Here is a 27,092-nt window from a genome sequence, read left to right as displayed (position 1 = left end):
TGTACCACTTGGGTTTATAAGCATCTAAATTATTATGCCTGATAAAGAAGGTACTGATCAGGATTTTGGTTTCCCTCACCTGAGAAAGATACAGGTAGGAAGTCAGCCATCAAGCCCCTTTATTGAAAACGAGAATCCATGCTGCCTTCCCAGACACATGAACAGCTGATGAGCTTTCTGTTTAATGTTCCACAAACATTTATCCAGTGCCTACTAGTGTTAGCAAGCTAGGGCCCTGAGGATAGATACCTATTGAATAAGATAGATAAGGTCCCTGCTTTGGTGGAGCTTGTGGCTTAGGAGAGGAAGAGAGGCAATGAAAAAGTACATACATAAACCAAGTAACCTAGTGATCAGTCTTCGAAAGAAAATAAAACCAAGTAATGTGACAGAAAGTGACTGAGGGGCAATGAGGAGGGATGCAGTGTTGGATGGGGGACAGGCTTCCTGGAGAATGTGAAAACTGAGCAGATATTGATCATAAGGATAAGTCAACATGTCCAGATCTGGGGAAAAGAGGGAACAGTGATTAGAAAGACCCAGCTTCTGAACCAGCTTGGCATATTTGAGGAACAGAAAGAAGTCCAATGTGTCTGGAGAGGGCTGAAGGAGGGAAAGTTGCTTAAGATGGAAGGTGAGGCCGGGGCTGGGTTACATAGTTGTGGTAGATCTCTTTAAGGAGTACAGATTTTTTTTTTCCTGAGTGTAATTCTGTATATTGTATATTGGGATCCCCGTCCTTCTGCTAATGCAAGCATTTAAACAAAGCTCTGTGCGGTCCTTGGCACACGCTCCATCTGGAGCTGAGGAAGCTGGGGAACAGCTACCGTGTCTAAGAAGGACACATTTCAGCCCAAGCTCATGGGATCTTTCACCACAACCAGCAGCACTGGTTTGGAGGGATTTAGGACTTCGTGTTTAGTGTTAGATTTAATTCAGAGCCCCACTAAGCGGGAGAGGAGACTTTTAGTGCATGATCTGTCCTTATCTTCATGGATTACCCCACAATCTTGGGTGGGTCAGAGTCTAAAGGTAGAATTCTTCAGTAGAGTCAATTCTGGGATTTTCACAAGGGATCTGTAACTCACTGACACTCCAGGTAAAACAGCAGTGGAGAAAATAAAAACTTAGCTGGGAGTTGCAACTGGAAGTTTTTTCATAGAATGCGAATCAGATACTAAACTAAGACACAAAATGTCCACATCAGAGGATGAACCTATGATCTGTAGATCAGAAGGCAGCATAACTGAATTCCTACGTACTGGTCAGGATTCTTCTGGTTTGGAAAGAGGATTTTTTTTTTTTGCCTTATAATTATTAATGTCTCCTTTAAAGATCTTTCTTGCCATTCTTCTTGGGAAAGATGGTGGATTAAATGGTGTAAGTGATGCTGGAGATGTCTTAACACTTTGAGGCTCATTATGGGCCAGCCCATTTGAGCCATCCTTAGCCCTGCCCTTGTAGATCATGAGGTTTCCCCATTGGATGGCAGCCCTGCAGTTGAGGTTTCTTAGTCAGGGTGTGGTGTTGTCCTATAGATTTAGTGACGTCAGTGAGATTCCTTTGGAATTTTAGCAGCTAAATCCACCAGAGCTGAAGAAGGTCAGCTCAGGATACCTCGGGATCTGACAGCCTGGACAGACTTGCTTGTCGGAGGATGGGGACTGCAGCAAGGTTTGGCATTACTGACTAAATGGGGATCCAGTGCTGCTGGTTGTGATGAAAGATCCCATGAGCTTGGGCTGAAATGTGTCCTTCTTAGACACGGTAGCTGTTCCCTAGCTTCCTCAGCTCCAGATGGAGTGTGTGCCAGGGACCACACAGAGCTTTGTTTAAATGCTTGCATTAGCAGAAGGACGGGGATCCCATTGAATCATCATCTCCTGTCAAAAAGCCAAGAGTTGTTCAGAATGGAAACAGTTTTTCCCAAAGAGGCAAAATTCCTAGTACTAATGAGTGGTGGTGGTGATGGTGGCGTGTGTGTGTGTGTGTGTGATGATGGTGGTGATAGTTCTGTGCCTCCTACTGTTTCAAAATAGAGACACTTTTTGTTCACTGTCTGAGCCATAGGGTGAGTAACCTTGACCCCTAAGGTCCTTCGCTGGGCTCACGTGAGTTTGTGAGTCCTGTGGGAACAGTGAAATGTTTCTCCTGCTGGGGTTCAGACATTTAGAATGGATAAATTAGAGAGTGGTGGTCACACAGTCGTTGTCATTGTAGACAATATGGCATTTATGTATGGGCACTGGTTGTCTCTCATGGGGCTCAAGAACAAGGGTAAGTTCCACCTTTCATCTCTAACCACTGGGGTGTTCTTTATTGACAGAGGCTGCACCAGCTGAAAATAGCCCAAACATCTTGTTATTTTCTCTTTCCCAGTTTTTGCCTATTCATATCCAAGGATAAAAGACTCAGCTTGTTCAGCCTTTTCAGAGTTAGAGAACATTCTCTATTTGATTTCTTAGTATCCATAAAGAACAAGAATATACAGTTGTCCTGCTTGGCTGAGAGCATTCATTCATTCATCAGTTCAATAGATTTTATTAAACACCTACCACCGGCTAGGCGCTGGGGTAGGTGCTAAGTGGATATTTGTATATGAAAAAGACAAAGGCCAAAAGTAGGCAGATGCTAAACAAGTCTTAGAAGCTACTTCCCCCAAGTCCCTGAAGGAGATGAATTTGCTATACGCATCTTCCTGACTTCTAGTCCCGTGCTCTGCCCACAACCCTTCACCGATAGACCACACTTCCCCAAATAAATAACTACTTCTGCATGCTGAGGATGGGTTGTGTGCGGCAGCATTTACGTAGGCGGCACAGACAGTAGCCTTTCACTTAGTGTTGCAATAACACCAGGCTAAACAATGGGCACTGACCTCCAGAGTAGTGAACAAAAGCTTGCTATGGGTCAGGTCTCTTAAATGCCAGAGAAGTGCAAAATAGGAAGAGTCTCTATCTGATAAGGAGCAACTGCTGAGAAAGAATGAATTTGTTTTTAATCTGGGTTAAAATCAGATATGAGAATCTACCCTTCTGTTCACTTTTGGATCCTCAGGTAGCAGGAACTCAACACACAGATAATCACAAACTATGTAAGTTTTGGTTTTCCATGCTCAGACTTGTCCAGAACATGGAAGCCCTGCCCTGTTGGAAGGTAGCACTGAACTCACAGAGGCACGTACACACACACACACACAACTGTTTCAAAGTTACCCTGACCTTGTCAAGTGGCAAACATAATTTCACAGATAGGGTCTGATTTCCCTTTATTTTAAGGCTACATCATGTGAGCTCCATATTAAAAGTGTGATTTTTGGCTGTCCTGAAATGGATACCATGAGTAGATTGAGATGTGAGAGTATGTTAGAACAACTGCAGGTTCAGATATTAGCGGGGCAGGAGAGGAGGTCTGAGATTATATTTTCTGATACTACTGCTTTAGGTTGAGCACCTGCTTTTACTTCCTAGATGATGCTCTGGCTGCTTTCAGTCTTTATCATGTTATATCCCAGAGGACAGTGGATCCAGATCCCATCTCTGTATTGCAATCACTTCTTCTGATACCTGTGCCCACATTCTCTTCTGTGTTTCATAGCACCCTCTTATTTTTTAAATATTTATTTATTTGGCTATACTGGGTCTTAGTGGGATGTGGGATCTAGTTCCTTGACTAAGGATCGAACCTGGGCCCCCTGCATTGGGAACTTGGAGTCTTAGCCACTGGACCACCAGGGAAGTCACCCTGTTATTACCTCTGTCAAACGACTTACTGCTGTCCTGGAATTCTCTAATGACTTGTCAGTCCATAAGGCTGGAATCTCTCTGACAGTAGGGGCAGGTCCATTGTGTTCATTAGAGTAAGTAACAGCCCCTAGCAAGTGCCAGGCCATAGAAGGCTCTCAATAAGTAATCGCATGCATGCTCAGTCGCTCAATTGTGTCCGCCTCTTTGTGACCCCATGGACTGTGGCCTGCCAGGCTGCTCTGCCCATGGAATTTTCCAGGCAACAATACTGAAGTGGCTGCCACTTCCTCCTCCAGGGGATCTTCCCCACCCAGGGATTGAACCTGCGTCTCTTGTGCCTCCTGCATTGGCAGGTGGATTCCTTACCACTGAGCCACCTGGGAAGCCCCAATAAGCAAGTTCTTTGTTAAATAAATAAAAGAATGAGTGATGGTTCTGTCTTTCTTAGAGGATGGATTTATTAAGTCTCCAGCTCTGTAGCCATAATGATGCCAGGAAAGAAAGAGTTAAGCTATGTGGAGGAGACAGGCTTATCCAAAGACCTTTTTCCTTTTTTATTGGCAAGGGCAAAATAAATGATATATGCATAAATCCTGGATATAAAATCTTGACACATCCTTTAGGTGTTGGCCTGAGCTGCTTCAAAACTCCAAGGGGAAGTAAATGAAATCATTCTAGGTTTTCTCTTAAGTGGCCTGAGAACCAGTTATGAAGGGAAGACAAGGCCAGACCCAGGAATTCAAAGCTTGACCTCCTTTGCCCAAAGCTAATAATAAGAGAGATGGATTTGCCTTCTTAACTTTTTTATTTTTTTAAAAATCAAGGACAATGAAGTAGCCCGGCAAACGATAGAACTAGGTGAATGGAATGCAGCAGAATTGCTTGAGGATTCAGAGCAGCTCCAAGTCTATGTTTATGTATTATGTGTTTTTCCTTTTCTCTCCCTTTTTTCTTCAAGTGAGGAAAAAAAAAGCGCCTAAATTCCCACCAACATAAACCAGTGACATACAATGATGAAACTCTGTTTTCACCTCTGCTTGTGACAGGGAATGCAAAAATAGCAAGTGGCCCAGTTCCACGAATCCCCGCCTCCCTGCCCTAGCAGCTCTCACCCGGTTCGCATCTCTAAGAATGGAGGTTAGCGTCCAGCCGCGCGCGCAAGCCGCATTCAGCCCCCGGACCCCACAGATGAGGTCAGGCGGCGGGAGTGGCCGCAGTCGGGCCGGGGAGGCCGAGGCCCCCGGGGGAGCAAGGAGGGAGAGCGGCCTCGCCAGGCCGACGGCGCGCCCGGCCGCGCGGCGTCGCCTGGAGACGGCCCTGGCGGCGCAGTGTTGCTGTAAACAGCCGCTTCCCTGTTACTATCTATAGCAGGATCGCCTGGCTCCGGGGTGCGGCGCGGGAGGCAGGTCGGCTGTCCCGCTCCCCGCGAGTCCCGAAGGATCCGCCCGCTGCCCTCATCCCGCCTCGCCCCTCTCCAGGTGCCCATCGTGCCCTCCCCCCGGCCCGAAGAGTGGGGGAAGGGACACAGGGACCTGTGTCTCTGCGGGGACCTGCGACTTCGCGTCCCGGAGGTGGCCGGCGCGCAGATTGAGCCGGGGGCAGTGTGACCCAGGCTGTCCTTTGCATCTGAGCAGGAGGCCAGGGGCGTCTGGGGGTGGTGTGTGTGCTCAGCGCACTCCAGAGCACCTTGACCCCCCCCCCCCCTCTCCCCGCCCCAAAGGCCTGTTTTCCAGGCCACCGAGCGGTGCCTGAGGTCCCAGCTGCCGAAGATTCCGGCCTGGGCGCTGCTGGGCACGTCCTTCCAGGCGCCCCCGGTCCAACCCGCCTCCCCCCGCCTCCAAGTCCGCGCTGGAAAATCACCGGCTTCGGGCTCCCAATAACCAGCTTCCTGGGGCGCCGAACCACCCCCACCTCCCCAGCAGGGACTTGTGCTGCCCCAAGTGCTCGCTCCATCCGGTGCTCCGAACTGACGACCTTGTCCACAGAACACCCCCCACGCCCCGGGGCCCGAGCTCAGAACCAGGCAAACGAATCCTTCAGACATCCTTGTAGAGAGATTCTGCACGATGTTTATTGGCTAGTTTCTCAGGGGTTTGACAGCAACACTAACATCTCATACACGGGCAAGAAAAAACAAAAATAAAAGCGCCTATCCCCTTAAAAGCAAACAAACAAACAAAACATATAGAATAAAAAATACCCAGCATCGTAGATAAAGTAGGTTATCGTATGTCTTGTTTTGGATCCTTCCAAACCGCAGGACCAATCCTAGTAATGCTGGAGTCTGGGGAGCTCGAGGTGAGGGAGTGAGGGTCCGTTTCCAGAGCTTGCACTGAATTAGGGCTAGAATGGGGAGTGAGGGCAGAGGCGCATTCCTTCGGGGGCCGAGGTTTAACCTGCTTGGCTGTGTGTACCTGTGTCGCCTATAACCTGAGCCTCAGAACTCTCCCGGGTTTCCGTACAGGAGTAAAAGGGCGCCCCCCACCCCCGCCGCCGCCAATCTTATCCTCCCCTAGCCCCGGAACAAGGGTCCGCATTGAACCAGGTGCGAATGTTCGCTCGCCTTCTCCGCCTCCCCTCCCCCCGGCCGCGGCCCCCGCCTCCCCCCCGGCGCTGCACCCTCGGTGTTGGCTGCAGCCCGCGAGCAGTTCCCGTCAATCCCTCCCTCCCCTTTACACAGGATGTCCATATTAGGACATCTGCGTCAGCAGGTTTCCACGGCCGTCCGCTGCAGTCGTGGGGGGACCCATCCCCACGGCCCCTCATCTCTGCATCTCCACGCGACCCCAGGAACTAGGGGGAGACAGGCCGACAAGATCAAGAAACTCAACAGCGCGGGGAACTGGGGGCTCTGCGAGGGCGGCGGAGGAGGCAAATGGGCACCCTAGAAGTAGCCGGGCCCGTGCGCCACCCCTCGGGAGCTGCAATGGTTGCGCCCAGTGAGTGACGTGTTGGGCTCATTCATAAAATGCTGTTATAAAAGCGGTGGCTGCGGCGCCTAGTACTCCAACCGCATCTGCAGCGAGCAAGCTTAAGGAGCTGACACAGAGCCGGCGGCGCAGCGAGCGAGCGAGCGAGCGAGCGACCGCGCACACCTACCCAGCTCTGCCCGGCAGCTCGCACCTGCCTCCGCCCCTGCGCCCCTCGCTCGGCTTTGACCGCTCGCGATCATGATGTTCTCTGGCTTCAACGCCGACTACGAGGCGTCTTCCTCCCGCTGCAGCAGCGCCTCCCCGGCCGGGGACAGTCTCTCCTACTACCACTCACCGGCCGACTCCTTCTCCAGCATGGGCTCTCCCGTCAATGCGCAGGTGAGGTTGGCTCCGCGCCGCCGCAGGTCCCAGGGGTGAAGGGGTCACCTGGGAGAAATCACCGGGGCGAGACGCTCGGGAAGACGAGTCCGGGACTCCTTTCGCCGGGGGCAGGGAGGGAGGCTTGCCCCGGCCAAAAGCAGCCCTCTCTCGGGAGCTCCGAACTTTGTTCGGAGCGGCCCGCGAGCTTGTCATCAGAAGAATTGCTTCTTTGCCGCGGCAGGCTCTTTCTGAGCTGTGCCCCCCGGCGCACGCTCGCTGACTGATCTCTGACATTAATTAGCTGGGGCCAAAGTGTCCCAAAGCAAAAGACTCGCGAAGTAGAACCTGGCGCCTCCGGGGGGAGGCGGCCAAAGTCGGCCATCACCGCCCCCCCCCCCCCCCCCCCGCTCCAGCCTGGAGCAGGGAAAGGAGGGGTAGGGAAGGAGGGTGAAGCAGGCGGGTGTGTAAGGCAGTTTCATTGATAAAAAGCGAGTTCATTCAGGAGACTCCGGAGCGGCGCCTGCGTCAGCGCGGACGTCAGAGATATTTATAACAAACCCCCTTTCAAGAGAGTGATGCTGAAGGGATAACGGGAACGCAGCAGCAGGATGGAAGAGAAAGGCACTGCGCTGCGGAAATCTTGGGAAGAAAGGGGGGAGACCTTTCATCCCCGATGACGGGCGTTGTATAAAGACGCGAGCTGTCCATCGCCGGAGGGCTTCTCCTGCCTCTCCCTGCTGCATGCGGCACTGGGAATCTGCTCACCCCCACCTGCTCACTCACGTCCGTTTCCTCCTTCTCTTTCATTCTAGGACTACTGCACCGATCTGGCTGTCTCCAGTGCCAACTTCATCCCAACAGTGACTGCCATCTCGACCAGCCCGGACCTACAATGGCTAGTGCAGCCCACCCTGGTCTCCTCCGTGGCCCCGTCCCAGACCAGAGCCCCCCACCCCTATGGAGTTCCCACTCCCTCAGCTGGGGCTTACTCCAGGGCTGGAGTCATGAAAACCATGACGGGAGGCAGAGCTCAGAGCATTGGCCGGAGGGGCAAGATGGAACAGGTGAGAGTTCTTGGCACTTTCTGAGGGGGAGGTGGGGGTCGACATTGTGGAGATAGGCAGCATAGGGGTCAGAGTGAAGCCGTTGATGCCTTGACTGGACACCCCAAATGGGAAAGCCTGGCTCCAAGCCCTTTCCATCCAAATCAGACTCTGATAGTCTCACCCTAAGAAATGCCCTGATGTGTAGTTTCTTCCCCCGTACGTTTCCATCTCGTGCCTTTAGTCTGGGCTCTTCTTGGCTCTTGCTGAGATTCTTATTTTAAATGCAAGTCACACCCAGCTTGCAACTGCAGGTTAGAAATGGCTTTACAGAAGAGGTGCCAGGAGCTAGGAAGCTGCAGGAGCTGGTTTCCCTGGGGTGGGTGAATGAAGCTGATGGCAGACACCGTTACTGAATGCTGCTCTTTTTTTCCCTCCCCAGTTGTCCCCAGAAGAGGAAGAGAAAAGGAGAATCCGAAGGGAAAGGAATAAGATGGCTGCAGCCAAATGCCGGAACCGGCGGAGGGAGCTGACTGACACCCTCCAAGCGGTAGGTAGAACCCATGGGTCACTTCTTTTTAAAACTTAAGGGGAAACTTGGAGACCGGATGTAAGGGATCTGTGTCCTTGAGTCAGACCATGTCTTATGCTTTCCTTTGCTCTCTCCTTCAAGGAGACAGACCAACTAGAAGATGAGAAGTCTGCTTTGCAGACGGAGATTGCCAATCTGCTGAAGGAGAAGGAAAAACTCGAGTTCATCCTAGCGGCTCACCGACCTGCGTGCAAGATCCCCGACGACCTGGGCTTCCCAGAAGAGATGTCTGTGGCTTCCCTTGATCTGAGTGGGGGCCTGCCTGAGGCTGCCACCCCTGAATCTGAGGAGGCCTTCACCCTGCCCCTCCTCAATGACCCTGAGCCCAAGCCCCCAGTGGAGCCCGTCAAGAGCGTCGGCAGCATGGAGCTGAAGGCTGAGCCCTTTGATGACTTCATGTTCCCAGCATCGTCCAGGCCCAGCGGCTCGGAGACCGCCCGCTCTGTGCCAGACATGGACCTGTCTGGTTCCTTCTATGCAGCAGACTGGGAGCCCCTGCACGGTGGCTCCCTGGGGATGGGGCCTATGGCCACGGAGCTGGAGCCTCTGTGCACCCCGGTGGTCACCTGTACTCCCAGCTGCACTACTTACACGTCTTCCTTCGTCTTCACCTACCCTGAGGCTGACTCCTTCCCCAGCTGTGCAGCTGCCCACCGCAAGGGCAGCAGCAGCAACGAGCCTTCCTCTGACTCGCTCAGCTCACCCACGCTGCTGGCCCTGTGAGCATGCCCAGAGAGGAGGCAGTGGGCGTGCACGTGGCCACTGCCTGAGTCGGCGCATTACGGAGAGAAACACGTCTTCCCTCGAGGGTTCCCGTAGACCTAGGGAGGACCTTATCTGTGCGTGAAACACACCAGGCTGTGGGCCTCAAGGACTTGCAAGCGAGCATCCCCGTGTGGACTCAAGTCCTTACCTCTTCTGGAGATGTAGCAAAACGCATGGAGTGTGTATTATTCCCAGTGACACCTCTGAGAGCTGGTAGTTAGTAGCATGTGGAGCCAGGCCTGGGTCTGTGTCTCTTTTCTCTTTCTCTTTAGTCTTCTCATAGCATTAACTAATCTATTGGGTTCGTTATTGGAATTAACCTGGTGCTGGATATTTTCAAATTGTATCTAGTGCAGCTGATTTTAACAATAACTACTGTGTTCCTGGCAATAGTGTGTTCTGATTAGCAATGACCAATATTAAATTAAGAAAAGATATGACTTTATTTTCTAGTAGATAGAAATAAATAGCTATATCCATGTACTGTAGTTTTTTCTTCAACATCGATGTTCATCGTAACGTTACTGATCATGCATTGTTGAGGTGGTCTGAATGTTCTGACATTAACAGTTTTCCATGAAAACGTTTTATTGTGTTTTTAATTTATTTATTAAGATGGATTCTCAGATATTTATATTTTTATTTTATTTTTTTCTACCTTGAGGTCTTTTGACATGTGGAAAGTGAACTTGAATGAAAAATTTAAGCATTGTTTGCTTATTGTTCAAAGACATTGTCAATAAAAGCATTTAAGTTGAATGCGACCCACCTTGTGCTCTTTTCATTCTGGAAGTTCTCTAAGTTTCTGGAAGGTATTGTCAGAGACCAGTTTGTCAAGAAGGGTAGCTCTTGGAGGGGACACACCCCTCTGTTTGATCCCTTATCAAATCAGGAGACACTCTGGAGCTGATGTTGGAAAATTGTACAAACTCACGACTTCACCTTGCAGTGCTGCTTCTCTGCCTACAGGTTCTGGGAATGGGAAACTGCTTTGCAATAGCTTTTGTGGGAACACATCTTCCTACTTCTTTTTCTGTTTTGAAAGTCAAAGGGAGGGATATTTAAATCTGGCTGTGCTAATACTAAACTTAAACGTCTAGGTCTTCTAGGAATCCTTTTAGCAAACAATTCAGTTTTGCATGAACCACTTTAACTTTTTATTGCCACCAGATCGTGTGAAGGTTACTCCCACCTTAAAGGAGAACAAACAAGAACGGTTAGAATGGTGCTTTCTCAATATTCCACGGCTGGGATTAGAGTCTTAACTTCTCACTCATCACCCTATTCATCAGCCTGAACTGCCTCTTAACACCTGGTTTTTCCTTTTTAAAAAAACTTTCACCTGGTTGGAAAGAAAACAAAACAAAAACCAAACCCACAACTTTTCAGTCCTTAGCTCTAACAATCCAACATTTAGTTATATTTTTTTATTCTCAGAAAGAAAGGAGGGTTCTTATCCTATCCCTCTGTGTGTGTGTGTGTGTGTGTGTGTGTGTGTGTGTGCACACGCGCGCACGTGCACACTTGGTTGCTCAGTCATGTTGGACTCTATGACCCTGTGGACTGTAGTCCACCAGGTTCCTCCATCTATGGGATTCTCCAGGCAAGAATACTGGAGTGGGTTGCCATTTCCTCCTCTAGGGGATCTTCCTGACCCTGGGATTGAACTGGAGTCTCTTGTGTCTCCTGCATTGGCAGGCACATTCTTTACCACTGTGCCACCTGGGAAGCCTATCCTTTAGTAATCAATGTATTATAATTTCTGAAGTTTCTTTAACATATGTCTGACATTCAGTTTACACTGGAGGAAGAAAAGGCTGGCTCTGAGAATTGGAAAGAGATCTCAAACAGTGCAAACAATGGTTGATCATTCAGTAAATAAAAAGTTACATAATAGCTTGAGAAGAAGAAGTCAACATGATTGAATGAGCTTTAACTTAGAAACTTTATCATCTTAATGAAGAACGTGACCTTTGTCTGGGACACCTCTGGTAATGGGGCACTTACACGCACAGGTACCAACCACAAAGAATGGAGGTGGTGCCTTCCTCTTCTGCTCTCTGCTATCAAGTGAGCGGGCACCAAGTCTGGAAGTGAGAGCCCAGGTTTGCACGCATGCTAAGGGGAAGAGAAGCTTCGAGGTCAGCCTTCTAATGCTTTGGTGATCATGAAAATCACTGGGTGGTTATGGGATATTATACTCAGTCAAGTTGAAAGTTGTAATTTAAAATGACAGTTCCAAAAAATTAAATGACCTTTCTATTGAGGGTGGCGTTCTCACCTATGATCTCCCTGCTCCTCACATAATACTTGACATTTGAAAGCAATGTGCTTTAGAATCTTAAGAGCACTGATCTCTCACACATCACTTGCATATTATTTTTGCCTGTCAGGCAATAATGAAAATGGCCTTAGACTTCCTGTTTGCTGTTCGGGGGTAAACTTTCTGCAATCTTTGTTGTTGTTCAGTTGCTAAGTTGTGTCTGACTCTTTGTGACCTCATGGACTGCAGCACCTCAGGCTCCCTTATCCTTCACTACCTCCCAGAGTTTGCTCAAATTCATGTCCATTGAGTCAGAGATGCAATCTAACCATCTCACCCTTTGCCACCCTCTTCTCCTTTTGCCTTCAGTCTTGTCCAGCATCGTCTTTTCCAATGAGTCTGCTCTTTGCATCTGGTGGCCAATGTACTGGAGCTTCAGCTTCAACATCAGTCCTTCCAATGAATAATCAGGGTTGATTTCCTTTAGGAATGACTGATTTGATCTCCTTGCAGTTCAAGGGACTCTCAAGAGTCTTCTTCAGCACCACAGTGAGAAAACCTCAATTCTTCACTGCTCAGCCGTCTTTGTGGTCCAACTCACAACTAAATACAGAATTACTGTAACTAACACCCAGATCTGAAATGACAAGAAGAGATCTGAAGGAAGGCAGCTGACTCCCCTACATGTACAGTAATGATAACCCATGGAAGGAGACTTCTCAGATGGGAAAGGGAGGCTGAACCTCTAGACCTGGATACCTAACTCCTGGAGACCTGACTAACAGCCTTTGTCAGCCCCATGCTGATTGGAGAGGGAACTGTGCTTTCTGCTTGACAGCACTGGTCTTGGCCTGGAGGCAGACCCTTCCTCTAGTTCACTGTAGCCCAACTGAGACCAGGCTACTCGATCAACAAGGTCCAGGAGAGGGCCTTCACACAGAGAATCTCTTTACTGGGCTTCTCAGAGGACCTATAGGTTCTGCCCTAAGGTTGACATCCCCGTGAGCTCTCTGCTCATCATTCTCATGGGATCAAGAGACAAAAGGAATTCCCTGTTTTTACCTGAAAGTCTCCTTCCACATCCTCTTTTCCTGACTCATGATTTAACAACTCCCATGGAGGATGGACACTGGGAATGTCAACTTTCTTTTAGGAAAGACTCTGAGCCCACCTGACTCCTACCCATACCATATGGCCTTACACTGGTCTCAACAAAATGACTATTTCAGGGCACCACTGTTTACTGATACAAACGAAGCTTGTGTAATAGCAAGGGATGAGAGAAGGATTCAAGGGGGTTGTTTTTTTACAAAGAGAATGCCTAATTTGCCCATCAATGGATCCCCAGACCTGGTTCAGTGCCTGGCATAAGTGTGCATGCTCAGTCATGTCTGGCTCTTTGTGACTCCACGGACTGTATGTTGCCTGCCAGGCTCCTCTGTCCATGGAATTTTCCAGGCAGATACATTGGAGTGTGTTGCCGTTCCCTACTCCAGGGGATCTTCCTGACCCAGAGAATGAACCTAAGTCTCTTGAGTCTCTTCAAAAGATTCAATCTGTGTTGGCAGGCAGATTCTTTACCCCTTGCCACCTGGGAAGTCCACCTGGCACATAGTACAGGGTTAACAAATACTTGCGGGGCGAATAAATGAGTAAATTCTGCACTATTTCCACAAGCAGAAATATATTCCCTGTGTACTCTTTAAAACCTCCTATTCCAGGCCCTGTTACAATATGAAGCAATGGGGATTTCATAACTTTTCAAACACATACCCCACTTCCATCTTTGGTTCCTGGAATTCCTCCACTGCCTCCCTTGGATTATTTCTGCCAATTCAACTTCAAAGAGAATGCACTGCCGTCATGCTTTCAGCTCCAAATTAATTTTAGATGATAAAGAGTAGAAGAAAAAAATTATCTTTATGTAATAGTGGATTGTAGATGCTGCATCATTTTTGCACATCCCTGCACCTTCTGTAATTATCAAAATTAAAGGGTAGCATTTAACAATTTGCTCTAACAACAGTAATTTTGTATTAATAGCAACTTCCCATGTGCGAATGAGAGTAAATCAATTATGCTATCTTTAATTAGTGGATAAAGTAGAGACAGAGGAAAAGTAAAAGCCATCAGATGATTACTCTAAGGAAATCAACTGAAGTTTTGATGTTTTTCAAATTAAAAAAAATTGAAAACAAAAATTCAATCTTTAAACTGTGTGTGAGACTTCTTCCAAACAGAGAATAATCAAATTCCTCAAAAAATAAGTGAAGGGTTTCCCTGGTGGTCCAGTAGTTAAAGAATCCACCTCCCAATGCAGGAGACATGGGTTCCCTGGTCCGGGAAGATTCCACGTGCTGTGAGGCAACTAAGGCCATGTACCACAACCCCCGAAAGCCCACGCCCTAGAGCCTGTGCTCCACAACAAGAGAGGTCCTTGCAATGAGAAGCCCACGCACTAAAATTAGAGAGTAGCCTCCACTCTGCAAATAGAGAAAGCCCACACACAGCAATGAAGACCCCATGTAGCCAATAATAAAATAAGTAAATAAATAGGATAATACAAATGAGGTTTGGGCATCACTTGAATGCTGACTATCAGAGCGTTTTAAGTTGTGCCGTTTTGCTATAAACATTAAAGAACTGGTTCTTCACTCCTCTCCAGAGATATTTCCTGTCCTTCTCTTCAGGCACTCGGCTCACCGGCCGTCCTTCCATTGCTGACACATAGCATGTAAGTCCCTGCTGCCTGGGACTCTTTCCCCAGGCTGGCTTCTTCCTGTCAGTCAGGACTCAGCTCTAAGAACATCCCCTCCAAGAAGCCTTCCCACGTCGTTGTCCAGAATAATCTCTAGAAGTGCATACTTCCACCCCACGACTCTGTGTCCCATTATCCTGCTTTGCTTTTTTCACAGACCTTATCACTCTCTGCAACAACTTATTTAAATTTTCTCTCCTTTTTAGAAAAACAAATTTCTATCATTTACACTGTCTGTAAGTCCCATGTGAGCAGGGACCTTTTCTGTCTTGATCACCTACCTCTCTATCTCCAAGGTCTATTAGGGACTCACTGTTAAATGAATGAATGAAGGCAGATAAAACCTACAAAAACATCTAAAGAGAGATAAGTAGACTTTAACAGTATGATGACCTGTGTTCGTCATAGATTTCTTCCAGAGTGGAAGAATATGCCTTCTTGTTTAAAAAAAAAATTCTTGGCAAGAGTTCTACAATATTAAGATGAGGAACTAGCTGGCTTGGGAAAGAATTTTAAGGCGTACTGAAAAATACAAGTATACTGTATAGATCAGTGACACTTCTAGACTAATTACAAATTGTGAAATTTGTTTCAATAGCAAATGAAGAATAAATGCATATGTGAATGAAAGTATCATCATGTTTAAAGAAACAAAACTATGTATTTCACTCTCATTGATATAAAATTTTCAGACTATTGCACAAATCCATTTCAGTTCACGGATCCTAGCAGTTGGTGTGTTAAATTACAAAACTTAGGATTCAGTCTGCATGAGAATAGAAGAATAGGGTTAGCTGCTCTCACGGTCATTACCAACATCATTATCACAACAATCATTTACAAGAATATGCCCAGATCTGAGCAAAAGTGGATGGGAATAAAGCGAATTGACTTCTGACAAATGAGTTCCAAGTCCCTGAAGGGTGCTGACTGGATAGAACTCCCTTTTGCACACAAGTGAAGGCAACAGAAACAAACAGGTTTAGCTGTAACGCAGTTCATTTCAATGGCTCCACACACCCATTCATGGACTAATCTAAACTGCCTTTCCTTTGCTCTTCTTGAGCACTGTTCAGCTGCCCAGGGGGACAAAGAACTGAAAGGACTCTGGCCGTTGTCCCCAAGGAGGCTCCCTGGGCTGATGGTCATCAGCTCTTCTTAATTAATACGGTGTTTTAACTTTCAGCTCTCACTGACATAGTGCCGAGGTTTGATTCAATCAGTCGAGGAAAGTAAGAATCCAATGGGGTTTGATCATCAGGTATATTAGAAGCAGGCTCGTAGGAAGGGGGAACCTGCTAAAGCGTATGGAGCAAAGGGTAGCACCTTCACTGTAAGGGCAAAAGGCTCAGGCCCCCGTTGCTACTGTGTTTACTTTGGTGAGCAATTTGTGGCCAGATCTACAGAAACACTGATTCATTTTCAGGCTTTTGAATCAATCATGACACTATCATTGCAGGTAAACTTATCAAAGCAAAATGTTAAGTTCATCTGGATTTGAGGAATTGAATCCAACATAGCAGAGAGGCGTAGAGCATCGACTCAGCTTTGAATCCTGGCTCCTTGACCTTGGGCAGTTTACCTGTCTTCTCTTTACCTCAGTTTCCTCACCTGTGAAAGGGAGGTAATAATTGTATCCACCTCCTGGGGTTGTGGTGAGATTAAATGTATGGAGCTTATTACAGTTCCTGTGCACACAGCAGCATCACAGAAGGGTGAGTTATTACTTATTATCTTTATAATTTAGGGGGCTAGGGGTCAAGGGAGAAAATATATACCCTCTGGAGCATACTTAGTGCAGTTGTGTGTAGGCTGAACCCAGGCAGTGGGCTTCCCAGGTAGTGCTAGAGGGAAAGAACCTACTTGCCAGTGCAAGATATACACCAGATTCTGGTTCCATCCCTGAGTCAGGAAGATCCCCTGGAGAAGGAAATGGCAACCCAGTCCAGAGTTCTTGCCTGGAAAATCCCATGGATAGAGGAGCCTGGCGGGCTACAGTCCATGGGGTCGCAAAGAGTTGGACGTGACTGAGCACACAGGCATGCACACATGCATACCGGAGCAAGCAATGGACTTCATTTCATTCCATGAAAAAGCTTCTGTGTGTCTATTCTGTATCAGGTGCTGGATTCACATGCGAAGACACAGCCCTGTCCTCAAGGAGTTCCTGGTCGAAAGAAAGACACATGAAGGTATTACACACAATGTGACAATGAAAATTCCCAGATGTGCAGGGGTTACGAGAAGGAAGAAATGGTGAACTCTGTCTGGGGGAATCTCCCAGAAAGTGACCTCTGAGTTGGGCTTCAGAGATGGATGGAATTTGCCAGATGAGCAAGTAGCAGGTGAAGGATTCCGGGTGGCAGAAGGATATACACTATAAAGGCACAGACTCAGAAAAAATAGACTATAAGGTGCGGGACTAGTGGAAGAGAGAGTGGGAGATGTAAATTATAGAGGGTCGTATAAGTACAGTTGATGTACTTATCAACCGTATTGATGACATCAATACTGTAGCATCAAACTGGAGGGGGTGGGGGTTGGAGATAGGTCAAGAAGAGGTAACTGTGGTCAGATCATGAAAAGCCTGGTATTTACTAAGTTCAGTTGTGTGTAGACTGAACCCAGGCAGTGGTGGTGGGAATCAGGAGGGAACAAGAGGTAATGAGGGGGTAGGACTGTTAGGACTTGGTGATTGAGTGGATGTGGGAGATGAGCAAGAGAGAGAAAGCCAAGCTCACTCCCAGGTTTACCAGACTCGACCTGCAAGGAGGTTTGTGGGTCCCCCAGTGACTTTGTGACTCTGGGAAGAAAAGCAGGTTTGGGGGATAAGAAGGTAAGTTCTGAGCTGGACATGTTGAGTTCAAGATGCCTCTGGAATACTGGGGGGAAGGAATGTGGGTGGTTGGAATTACACGGCAGAGGTTCTTTGATGTCAATTTATGGTGCTTGTCTGGAGACGTGTGGCTGGAATAGAACCTGGGATATTATATATATATATATATATATATATATTTAAAAATCATAGTGAATAGAAAGTATTTATTTTTTGATAGTGCTGGGTCTTCGTTGCTGTGTGGGCTCTTCTCTAGTTGCCACGACTGGGGGTTTCCCTCTAGTTGTGGTGCATGTGGTCTCACTATGGTGACTTTTCTTGTTACTGAGCATGGGCTCTAGGGCACTCAGGCTTCAGTAGTTGTGGTGCATGGACTTAGTTGCTTGGTAGCATTTGGGATCTTTCCCGACCAGGGAAGCCCTAAGATATAATATTAATAATAGCCAACATTTCACATGGGCTTGCTATGTGCCAGGCTGTACCACCAGATTGGCTTTGCTAATCATTTTGCCTTTGGCAGCTGGCACACAATGGGCACACAATAATTATTTTGTTGAATGGATGCTGTCATTTAGTCCTCACCACAAACTTACAAGGCAGGTATGATTAGGACCCTCACTTTATCCATAGGAAGATGATCTAGGAAAAGCTAAGTAAGTTAACTGAGGTCACACAGCTGCTAAGGAACAAATCTGAGATTTTTTTTCATTTATTTTTATTAGTTGGAGGCTAATTACTTTACAATATTGTAGTGGTTTTTGCCATACATTTACATGAATCAGCCATGGATTTACATGTGTTCCCCATCCCGATCCCCACTCCTGCCTCCCTCCCCATCCCACACCTCCAAATCTGAGATTTGAAATCAGCTCTTTGTGATGCTAAGTCCAAAGTGCTCAATCGCTTTGCTAGAATCTTAAAGAAGGCTGAGCAACCAAGAATTGATACTTTTGAACTGTGGTGCTGGAGAAGACTCTTGAGAGTCCCTTGGACAGCAAGGAGATCAAACTAGTCAATCCCAAAGGAAATCAACGCTAAATGTTCATTTGAAGGACTGATGCTAAAGCTGAAACTTTAATACTTTGGCCACCTGAGACGGAGAGCTGACTCGCTGGAAAAGAACCTGATGCTGGGAAAGATTGAGGGCAGGAGGAGAAGGGGCTGACAGAGGATGAGGTGATTGGATGGCATCATTGACTCAAAGGACGTGAGTTTGAGCAAACTCTGGGAGGTACTGAAGGACAGGGAAGCCTGGGCTGCTGCAGTCCAGGGGATTGCAAAGAGTCAGACACAACTGAGAGACTAAACAAGAACAGCAAGAATGTTAAATCTTCCCCCAAACATGTATTTCTAAGACCTGGGGTGGGACTCTCACCCCTCTGAGACTGTTTCCTCTACCAAACCAGGAGTGGGATTCAAAAGTCTCCAACCACTCCTTCAGCTTCAAAACACTGATGACATCAGATGATGACTATGGCAATGCAGTGAAGAGGCCCACACCACGTCACTTAGGGTGGAAGGCCTGGACAGTGTAGGCAGTGTAAAGTGGGACAGCAAGCAAGTTCTAGGTACAGGCAAAGAGGGTGGATTAGGGTTTAACTTCCATATAACCAATCACCACACATGGAGCCGCTTCAAACCAACATGTATTCACTACCTCACAGTCTCTGTGGGTCAGGAGTCCTGGCACAGCCTAGTTCAGTCTCACAAGGTTGTGATCAAGGTGTGAGCCAAGCTCATTCTCAGCTGAATGCTTTAATGGGGAAAGGTCAGCTTCTGAACTCATCTGGATTGTGGGAGGACTTTATTTCCTTGTGATTGTATAACTAGGACCCAGCTTTTGACTGACTGTTGGACAGAAGCCACCCTCAGGTCCTAGAGGTTGCTCATAAGTTCCTTGCATTTGAGCTTCCTCAACATGGCTGCTCACTTCATCAAAGGCTGCAGGGGAACCTACTCGCGTGTGCTAGCAAGATGGAGATATATTGTTACATCAATATAATCTACAGGTGGCTTCCCATTACCTCCACCATACTCTGTTGCTTAGAAGAAGTCTCAGGTTCCATCTCAAGGGGAGGGAACCACACAAATTCCCAATATGGGCACCAGGAGGCAGGAATTATTGGAGGTCACACTAGGGTCTGTCATCCATAAGGGGCCACATTGCTACTGCTGCTAAGTCACTTCAGTCATGTCCGACTCTGTGCAACCCCATAGACGGCAGCCCACCAGGCTCCCCCGTCCCTGGGAGTCACCAGGCAAGAATACTGGAGTGGGGTGCCATTGCCTTTTCCGAAGGGGCCACATTACCTGCTGAGAATTTGAAAGAAATCATAAAACCAGTTAAAGTTGGTCTGCTTTTTAGCTAAGACCATGAACTGGCAATTCTAGACATCGTCAGTGACAAAATACTCTTTCCTGAAAAAATCTTTTGTTGTTGAAGTTCTAAACAGTTGCTGGGATTGCTGTCAAGTTTTCATAATGCGTTCACTTAAGAAATTCCCTATCCTTTAATGCAGTGTATTCTATATGGAAGTAAACTCCCAGTTATACTGGCAGCGGGTCTCCAAAACATGGACTTAGCTACAGGCTTTCATTTTAAGATGAAGACTGTAACGGTGCACAATCATTTGAGATGAGATCATTTTGGATGCAATGTGTCTGTGTCTCCAATCCTATGGTAGTACACAATACTGTTTTTAAGTAACAGATGTGAAATAAACAAAGATAACACCCGTGACAGTAAAATCAGAGAAACTGAGCTGGAGTTAATTCAGTTCTGTTATTCTATATGATCGCCTAGAATTTTTGTGTTTAAAATTTAAAAGAGTGAAACAGTGCAAACTGAGAGTTGTTTTTGACAGATGCACATTTCGGTTAACACACAAAATATTTTATTAAATTTTAGTATCAATTTTAAAACAGAAAATTCTTTTATTTTAAAATTAAAAAACAAAGCAAGAGAAAACCCAGTACATGAGTAATATGATTTAGTAGTTGACTAAACTACTAAATTGTGCTGTTTAGGAATAAAAATTAACAGCTAGCACTCACTGGGGCTCACAATGTGTCAGACACTGTCACACACACACACACATTTATATTAGCTTATGAATACAGGCAAATCCTGATATTATCCTTATTTTAAAGATAATGTAGTCCGGGAGCACAAAAGATTGTTGTCTGCTCAAGATTAGCCAACTAGAGTGGCAGAGCTGGAATCTCAGTCCGGGTTGGGTGGTTCCAACGTCTTAATTCTTAGATTCTAGTAAAGGAAAACAAAAGACAGTATCCCAAACAATCTTGCCGGCCGAGGAAGCCCTTGAAAAAAGGACGGGAAGGTTTCTCATCCACGAGGGCTTCTTTCCACTCCTGACCTGCCCCTGCCGGATCCTGAGCTGAGGGAGGGCCGGCTTCCCAAGGACCTGCCAGAGGGAATTCTCTTTCCGGGTCTCCTCTCCGCCCTCTGAGCACCCTCGCCGCGCCCCGGCCCTCCCCTGCCAAGCCCAGGTTTCTGCCGGCCCTTCCCAGCTTCCGGCCCTTCGCTCCAGGTCAGGTCGCTGGGTCCAGGCGGTGCCAGGAGCTCTCAAGTCCTCTATTTACTGTTTGGTTTCCATGGTGACACGTAGGCGCCGTCAGAGCCTTCCGTCATCAGCCCCGCAGCGCGGTCCCCCACCCGGCGCCGTGACGTCTGCCCGCCGCTTCCGCTCTGCCCATATTTGGCTGAGCCGCTGAGCTGCCCGCTGGGAGGAGGGAGCGGGAGGAGGCTGGGAGTCTGGCTCTGTCCTCCTCCTGCTCCCTCCTCCTCCCCGCGCTCTCCGTCTCCGGCCACGCCCCCGTGCGGGTGCTGCGGGCCCCTGAATTCCACGCTACCCAACCTCGCGACCCCGGCGGAGGCGAGGGGCGGGGGCGACAGGGACCTCGAGGGAAGGCGTGGATGATTGATTGACAAGCCCCGGGGTCCCAGATATTTCTTGTCTCGTTGAGACTGCAGCCCAGAGTTGGGCTGTCTCGTCTGTTTTGGGTTGGGTGAGCTGGGATCATGATTTTCTCCCTCTGTGCCCGGAAATCATGGAAACAGCCATCCTTCGCCTCTTTCTGTTTCATATTTTATAGGCTGGAACTTAAAATCCTCGTCCCTAGCGCAGTGGAAAGCTTTGAAGACCGTGGTTCTGGGAATCAGTGTTGCCCCTGGGGGGATAAATGACCTTGGGAAGGTCACTTTCTTTTACCTAGCCTGGTAAATGAGCTTTAGGAGGTGAGGCACAGCGGCGTCAGGCTTGGGAGGGGAGATCGTCTGCATCACCTTTTAGTTTTGCAGTAGTTACGGGCGGGGGAGAGAGGGGTCGGCGAACGGGGAGTGGGGGGAGGTCGGGGGGCAGTGCATGACATATTTGGAATACCGTTGAAGTTCTTTGAGGACCCCCTGCAATTCTGACCCCCGCAGCAACTGGGTTTGTGTGTTTCTTTGCGCCTCGGTCGTATTAGGCGCTTAATTAACTGTTGCTCACCGGTTATTGAATGAATCCCAGGCAAATTACTTTCGGATTTCACCTTCATAAATCCAGACCCCCGCAATTCCTCTTACAGGCGGAAGGAGGGATATTGCGGCGATGATTAATATCGCGCAGCAGGGTTGCTGATGTAAAGCTATTTGCAGATGTAAAGGGCAATAAACAGTCCTGGGAGGAATCCAGCGAGATTCCAGAAATCTCGGAGGGAGCCGTGGGTGTGTGCCTCCGGGCCACGGTGGCGGAGGTGGGGTGGGCAGTGCCGCAGTGACCACTACCGGGGAGCCGACTGCGGGCGTGGGGGCAACTCTTCAAGATGCTTGGTACTGGCTACCGCCCTCCCCCGCCACCCCCTGCCCCGTCCCCAACCCCCGCCCATTCCTCAGTTCCTCTAACCAAAGGAGTGTGTTTAAGAATTTCAGAGCTAGAACGCACATCTGATACTATTGCTCTAATTCAAGCCTTTCAATTTTACATACGGGGGACTAATGTTCAGAAAAGCTGATTCACTCCTCCAAGTTTGCACAGCTGGTTAGAGACAGATAAAAGCCAAGATTTCTGGCTTCAAACTAGCGTACCTCCCACCTCCCCTCTAACCCCCTCTGCTCTTGTGACTTCAGGACCCTGTTGCCTGGCTCAGATGGTGGAACGTACAGTAAAGCTGAACACCGACATCAGAGCTCCTTAAAGGGTGCCAGTGGCATGCCTCCTGTCCCACACAACCCACAGCGTGACATCAGGGCCTGGGGTGATGGCCAGGAGGTGTGTTATCCCCAAAGCGCAGAGCATTCCTCCTCCTGGTGACTGGAATGGCTACACTTGTCCAGAGACCCTGAATTGGTTGCCCTGAAACTAGGCTCAGACTAGCAGTTGGTCATTTTTCATAGTTACCCAAGCCTTGCATTAAGTTTTCTCAGTCAAGACAACAGAAGGCATGAATAGCCTCAACTCATGGAAACCCCTGTTCTGCCTATTGGCAGATCTTTTCATGGTACATAGAGGTTGAAAGTGAAGTCGCTCTGTCGTGTCTGACTCTTTGTGACCCCATGGACTACCACGCTCCTCCATCCATGGAATTTTCCAGGCAAGAGTACTGGAGTGGGTTGCCATTTTCTTCTCTAGGGGATCTTCCTGACCCAGGGATCAAACCCCTGTCTCCCCGCAATGTAGGCAGACGCTTTACTGTCTGAGCCACTAGGGAAACCCCTATGGCTCCCTATAAACCCCTATAACATAGAGATTAGATCCTCTTTAATGTCTCTGTCTCCTCTTTCAGTTTCACCCGACTTCCTCTTACATTCTATATTCTTTTTCTTCCCTGATTCTAGGCAGCCCAGTCTGAGAAGAGTGGTGCCCACTGCTGGCCTCAGACCAGGCCAACTCTTCCAAAGAAGAGTCTGGGATCTTTCCCCTTTCTCCGCGGTTTATACTTGGAGCTCCAGCGACAGAAGTAGCAGGTCTGCCTCCTGGTGGACATTTGAGGCAGAGCACCCTTCTCCAATTCCAGAAGCTGCCTAATGGTTATGGGAAGAGTTTTTTTTTTTCTTTCTTCCTTTGTTTGCTCTGATGGAAATAGCAAAAGCTAACAGAAAAAAAAAAAAAAATCCAAGGTTTTTGGTTTTTTTTTTTTGGTCTCTTTATTTTAGAAGACCAGATTGATTTGGACGTAGAGAATGCTCTCTTGTTTCTCTTGCCTGGACTGCTTTCTTTGCTCCTGCCAAGTCTTGCTGATTCCATTAGAGTGAACAAGGTTTTCTTGCCCCTTCTCTCAAACCTTGCCCCTTCTCTCTATTTCAGACTCCACCTCCTTCATAACAACTTTTCTGATTCCTATATATTTTATGAACTACAGCTGTGCACAGACCCAGCAACAAGTGCACACTTACTTGATGTCTTTACTGTTGTTCCTTGAGAGTGGAAGCCAAGTCCTGGGTGTCTTTTGTGTTCACAGAATAATGCCCAACACAGGGCTGGGGACAAAAACCTGCTCTCAAGCCCTTGTGGATTAATTGATTAATTTCTCCAGAAGCAACTCCAAGCCTTTGCTTTGATAAACTTTCCTATCAGTTCTTTGAGTGGGTGGTGGGTGGGGTGGATCTAGGTAATGATCTAGTCAAAGATAGCCTTGCACAAGAAGGAGTTTCACAAAGCAGTTTCACAAGAGGACACCACCCCATGCAGAGAGGGATGGAGAAGTGGGAAGTGAACTCTCTGAAAGATGAGGAGGGTGAGAACACGGGAAGGTCAAAGGATGAAAAATTAGGGGCGGAGGGCAGGGAGGGGGCGCTTTGCTTGTGGGATCAGAGAGGCAGCGCAGCTTCTAGAGCCAGCTTCCTGTCCAGACACCACCACTTGCAGCATGGCCATAGGCAAGTTTACTCTGATCTCTGTGCCTCATTTTCTTATCTATAAAGTAACTACATCTCCTGGCCTTATTCTGAGGATAAATTGAGCTGATATTTGCAAAGTAGTGGAATAGTACCTAGCACATAGTAAGTGCCATGTAACAGTTGGTCAGATTATTTTCCAATGTAGCTGTCTTGTAGCTAGAATGGAGGAAGGTTATATGACCTTTTTGTTCCCTTCTGCACTGACTTCCTGAGCAGGCCATGAGCTATGTGGTCGTACAGGTCTGGGTGGATTCCTGTCCCTGTTACTAGTTGTTTGACCTTGGGCAGATCATTCTACTTCTTGGAGCCTCAGTTTTCTCATCTGTGAAGGGGAAGGGGGGCAGATAATTGTGGTTACTTTGAAAGACTGTTGTATGCATTACATGACTGTAAAAAGCCAGGCATATCGAGAGTTTTGTAAACAGAAGCTATAGTTATTATTATCTATGAGAGAAGCCATAGATAAAGGAGAACAGAGTCTCCAAAATCTTTGAGGTTTCCAGAAACATCAAACGTAGTGAATAGCAGTGAGATCGGCTCAGTTCCTGGAGCTTAGGGGTGGGAGGCTAGGCCCTGGATCTGGGCCATGACTGGATATCAACATCTGAAGAAACCAGGAATGGTTTGGCTTGTGGATCTGCTCTAGGAACATTTTCTGCCTGAGGGCTGTACTGAGGGTGTGGACTCGGTCAGGCCAAGTGCCAGCAGTGGGAGGCCCTTCTTCCCATGAGGGGGTCTTTAGTAAGAGAGGGCGTGGGCAGGGTGGGCCTTGGAAACCTGTTGTTGAGTGTGTATGTGTGTGACTGTGTGTTATGACTGTGTGTGTGCGTGTGGGAATGGCCCAGACACTTCCTACCCAAGGAGCTGGCCTCCCAGGCCTGGCATGACCATCCGCATGGCCGAACCTGCCTGCACAGCTCCTCAAAGCTGCCCTTCCCAGCCCTGACCTGGGACATCCCAGAGTGATTGCCGGCAGCTATCCGAGGAGTGGTGGGAAGGAGGGTTGTGATAGTCTTACAGTCAAATTACCCTTCATTCCCTTCAGCCGCATTTATGGAAAAGTACTAAATGGAATATACAAAAGCTGTGATGCAGTCCTTTGGGTTCTTTTCGAAGGGGGAAGGAGGATTGCAAAATCCAGCGATGCTAGAGTGTTGCAATCACAAACGTGTTGGGAATCACTTTTACAGTCCCCTGTGACCCAGGAGGAATTGCGCACCCTGGCAGGCCAGAGTCTACGCTAAGTAAGTAGTCATTCTGGGATCCCAGACAGTCTTAGGAGCTGTTTGGGGATTGCGGAGGGATCTGTAAGCCTCATTTCAAACTCAGGTTTCCAGTCATGGCAAGGGAGGGGTGGGCCCCAGTGACTAGTACCTGGAGCAGAACTCAAACGTGGCTTGTGAAGTCACGAAGGTGCTAATATTGGTTGTCTCTGGGGAGGAAGGAATGTGTTTTTCATCATCTCCTTTTTGCTTGTTTGTACTCTCTGATTTTTGTTTTTGGCGAGCCCACATACTACTTTTGTAATAAAAATGTTTTTTAAATGTTCCCAGCAGAACAGTATGTTTGGTTTTTTTATGGGTAACAATAATAAATGAGAAGACTCAGAACTCAAAACACCTCTTAATTTTTTTTTTCTTCTCCCCTTCTTTCCAGAAGAAATAGATGCTCCTGATGAAACCTTTGGAAGTTCAGATAATCAAAATGAAAAATCACCTATCATCACATTGCAGAGGTTTTGCCAACCATTTTAATTCTCCCTCCCTTTCCTATATTGGAAGCTTTAGTTTTATGCTTTTAAATTTATCCATTGTAGTTTTCATGAAAACAAGACCAGGCTAGAACACTGTTTTATAATCTTGTTTTTCTATATCATACATCATGGATACAATTTTTTTCCTACCTGATCACTTTAATAGCTAGTCATATAGGATTCTAAACATCCAACAATTCTAAACATCCAACAATCAATCCTGCATTGTTGGACCTTTGGGTTGTTTCTAAGTGATTTTTCTATTCTAGACAAGGATGCAAGAAGCTCCATGGCTAAATTTTTGCGCACATCTGAGATTATTTAGCTCGAGGTGGGCCGAGGGCATGCTGCTTTGTAAGGCTTTTGAAACATCACTGTGCAGTCAGTACCGTGTCACAGAGGACAGCGTGCAGCCCCTGTTACAAATGGGAAGGGAGTATTGGCTCAACCCATTTCTAGCTCTGCAATCTTGAGGAAATGACTTACCTTCTCTGCACATCAACTTCCTCAAATGATAATAGCTTATGGAATGAGACTATTGTGGGGACTGGATGAAAAAAAAATGTGTCAAGTGGCACAGCACATGATGAACCCTCAGTAAATGGTGCTTGTTTCTGACTCACGGACTGTCTTTTCTTCAGGGCAAGAAGTTGTCTTTGAAACTGAGGTCTAGTTGCCTGGGAAAGTTGGGGGGAAGAACTGGAGTGGGTTTAAATGGTGAAAGGGGAAGACACTGAGACAGGGACGTCTCAGGCACAGTGGATAGGAATCCGTCTGCCAATGCAGGGGACACAGGTTTGATCCCCGGTCCGGGAAGATCCCATATGCCATGGAGCAACTAAGCCCATGTGCTACAACTACTGAGCCCATGCTCTAGAGCCTGCACGCTGCAACTGCTGAACCCTAATGCTGCAACTACTGAAGCTCATGTGCCTAGAGCCTTTGCTGTGCAACGAGAAGCCGCCCAATGAGGAGCTCACGCACCACAGTGAAGAGTAGCCTCTGCTTGCTGCAACTAGAGAAAGCCTGCACAGCAAGGAAGACCCAGTACAATTAAAAAAAAAGTGGACAAGTGGTCGAGAAGGGGCTGATGAGGGGGTTGTTGCCCAGTCACTAAGTTGTGTCTGACTCTTTGCGACCCC

At 47.7% G+C, this 27,092-nt stretch overlaps 1 protein-coding gene and 2 long non-coding RNA genes across 3 annotated transcripts; all 3 read left to right on the top strand.

Moving 5' to 3' along the window:
* The first annotated feature begins 6,737 nt into the window (after positions 1-6,737).
* FOS (Fos proto-oncogene, AP-1 transcription factor subunit) lies at positions 6,738-10,203 on the top strand. The gene is made up of 4 exons (XM_043920837.1): positions 6,738-7,057; positions 7,852-8,103; positions 8,525-8,632; positions 8,756-10,203. The coding sequence occupies exons 1-4, from the start codon at positions 6,917-6,919 to the stop codon at positions 9,395-9,397; spliced, it is 1,143 nt and encodes a 380-aa protein (XP_043776772.1). The 5' UTR covers positions 6,738-6,916; the 3' UTR covers positions 9,398-10,203.
* Positions 10,204-21,215: 11,012 nt separating this feature from the next.
* Positions 21,216-23,249, top strand: LOC122705465. Its single transcript, XR_006344107.1, has 3 exons — positions 21,216-21,554; positions 22,428-22,569; positions 23,136-23,249. It is a non-coding gene; the product is annotated as an uncharacterized LOC122705465 (long non-coding RNA).
* Positions 23,250-23,946: 697 nt separating this feature from the next.
* On the top strand, positions 23,947-26,572 carry LOC122705461. Its single transcript, XR_006344103.1, has 3 exons — positions 23,947-24,034; positions 25,314-25,441; positions 25,854-26,572. It is a non-coding gene; the product is annotated as an uncharacterized LOC122705461 (long non-coding RNA).
* Positions 26,573-27,092: the final 520 nt, after the last annotated feature.

Source organism: Cervus elaphus, chromosome 12, assembly GCF_910594005.1.
Source record: "Cervus elaphus chromosome 12, mCerEla1.1, whole genome shotgun sequence".
Lineage (NCBI taxonomy): Eukaryota > Metazoa > Chordata > Mammalia > Artiodactyla > Cervidae > Cervus > Cervus elaphus.
Note: the sequence above shows the minus strand (reverse complement) of the source record. Positions and strands in the feature narration are given on the sequence as shown.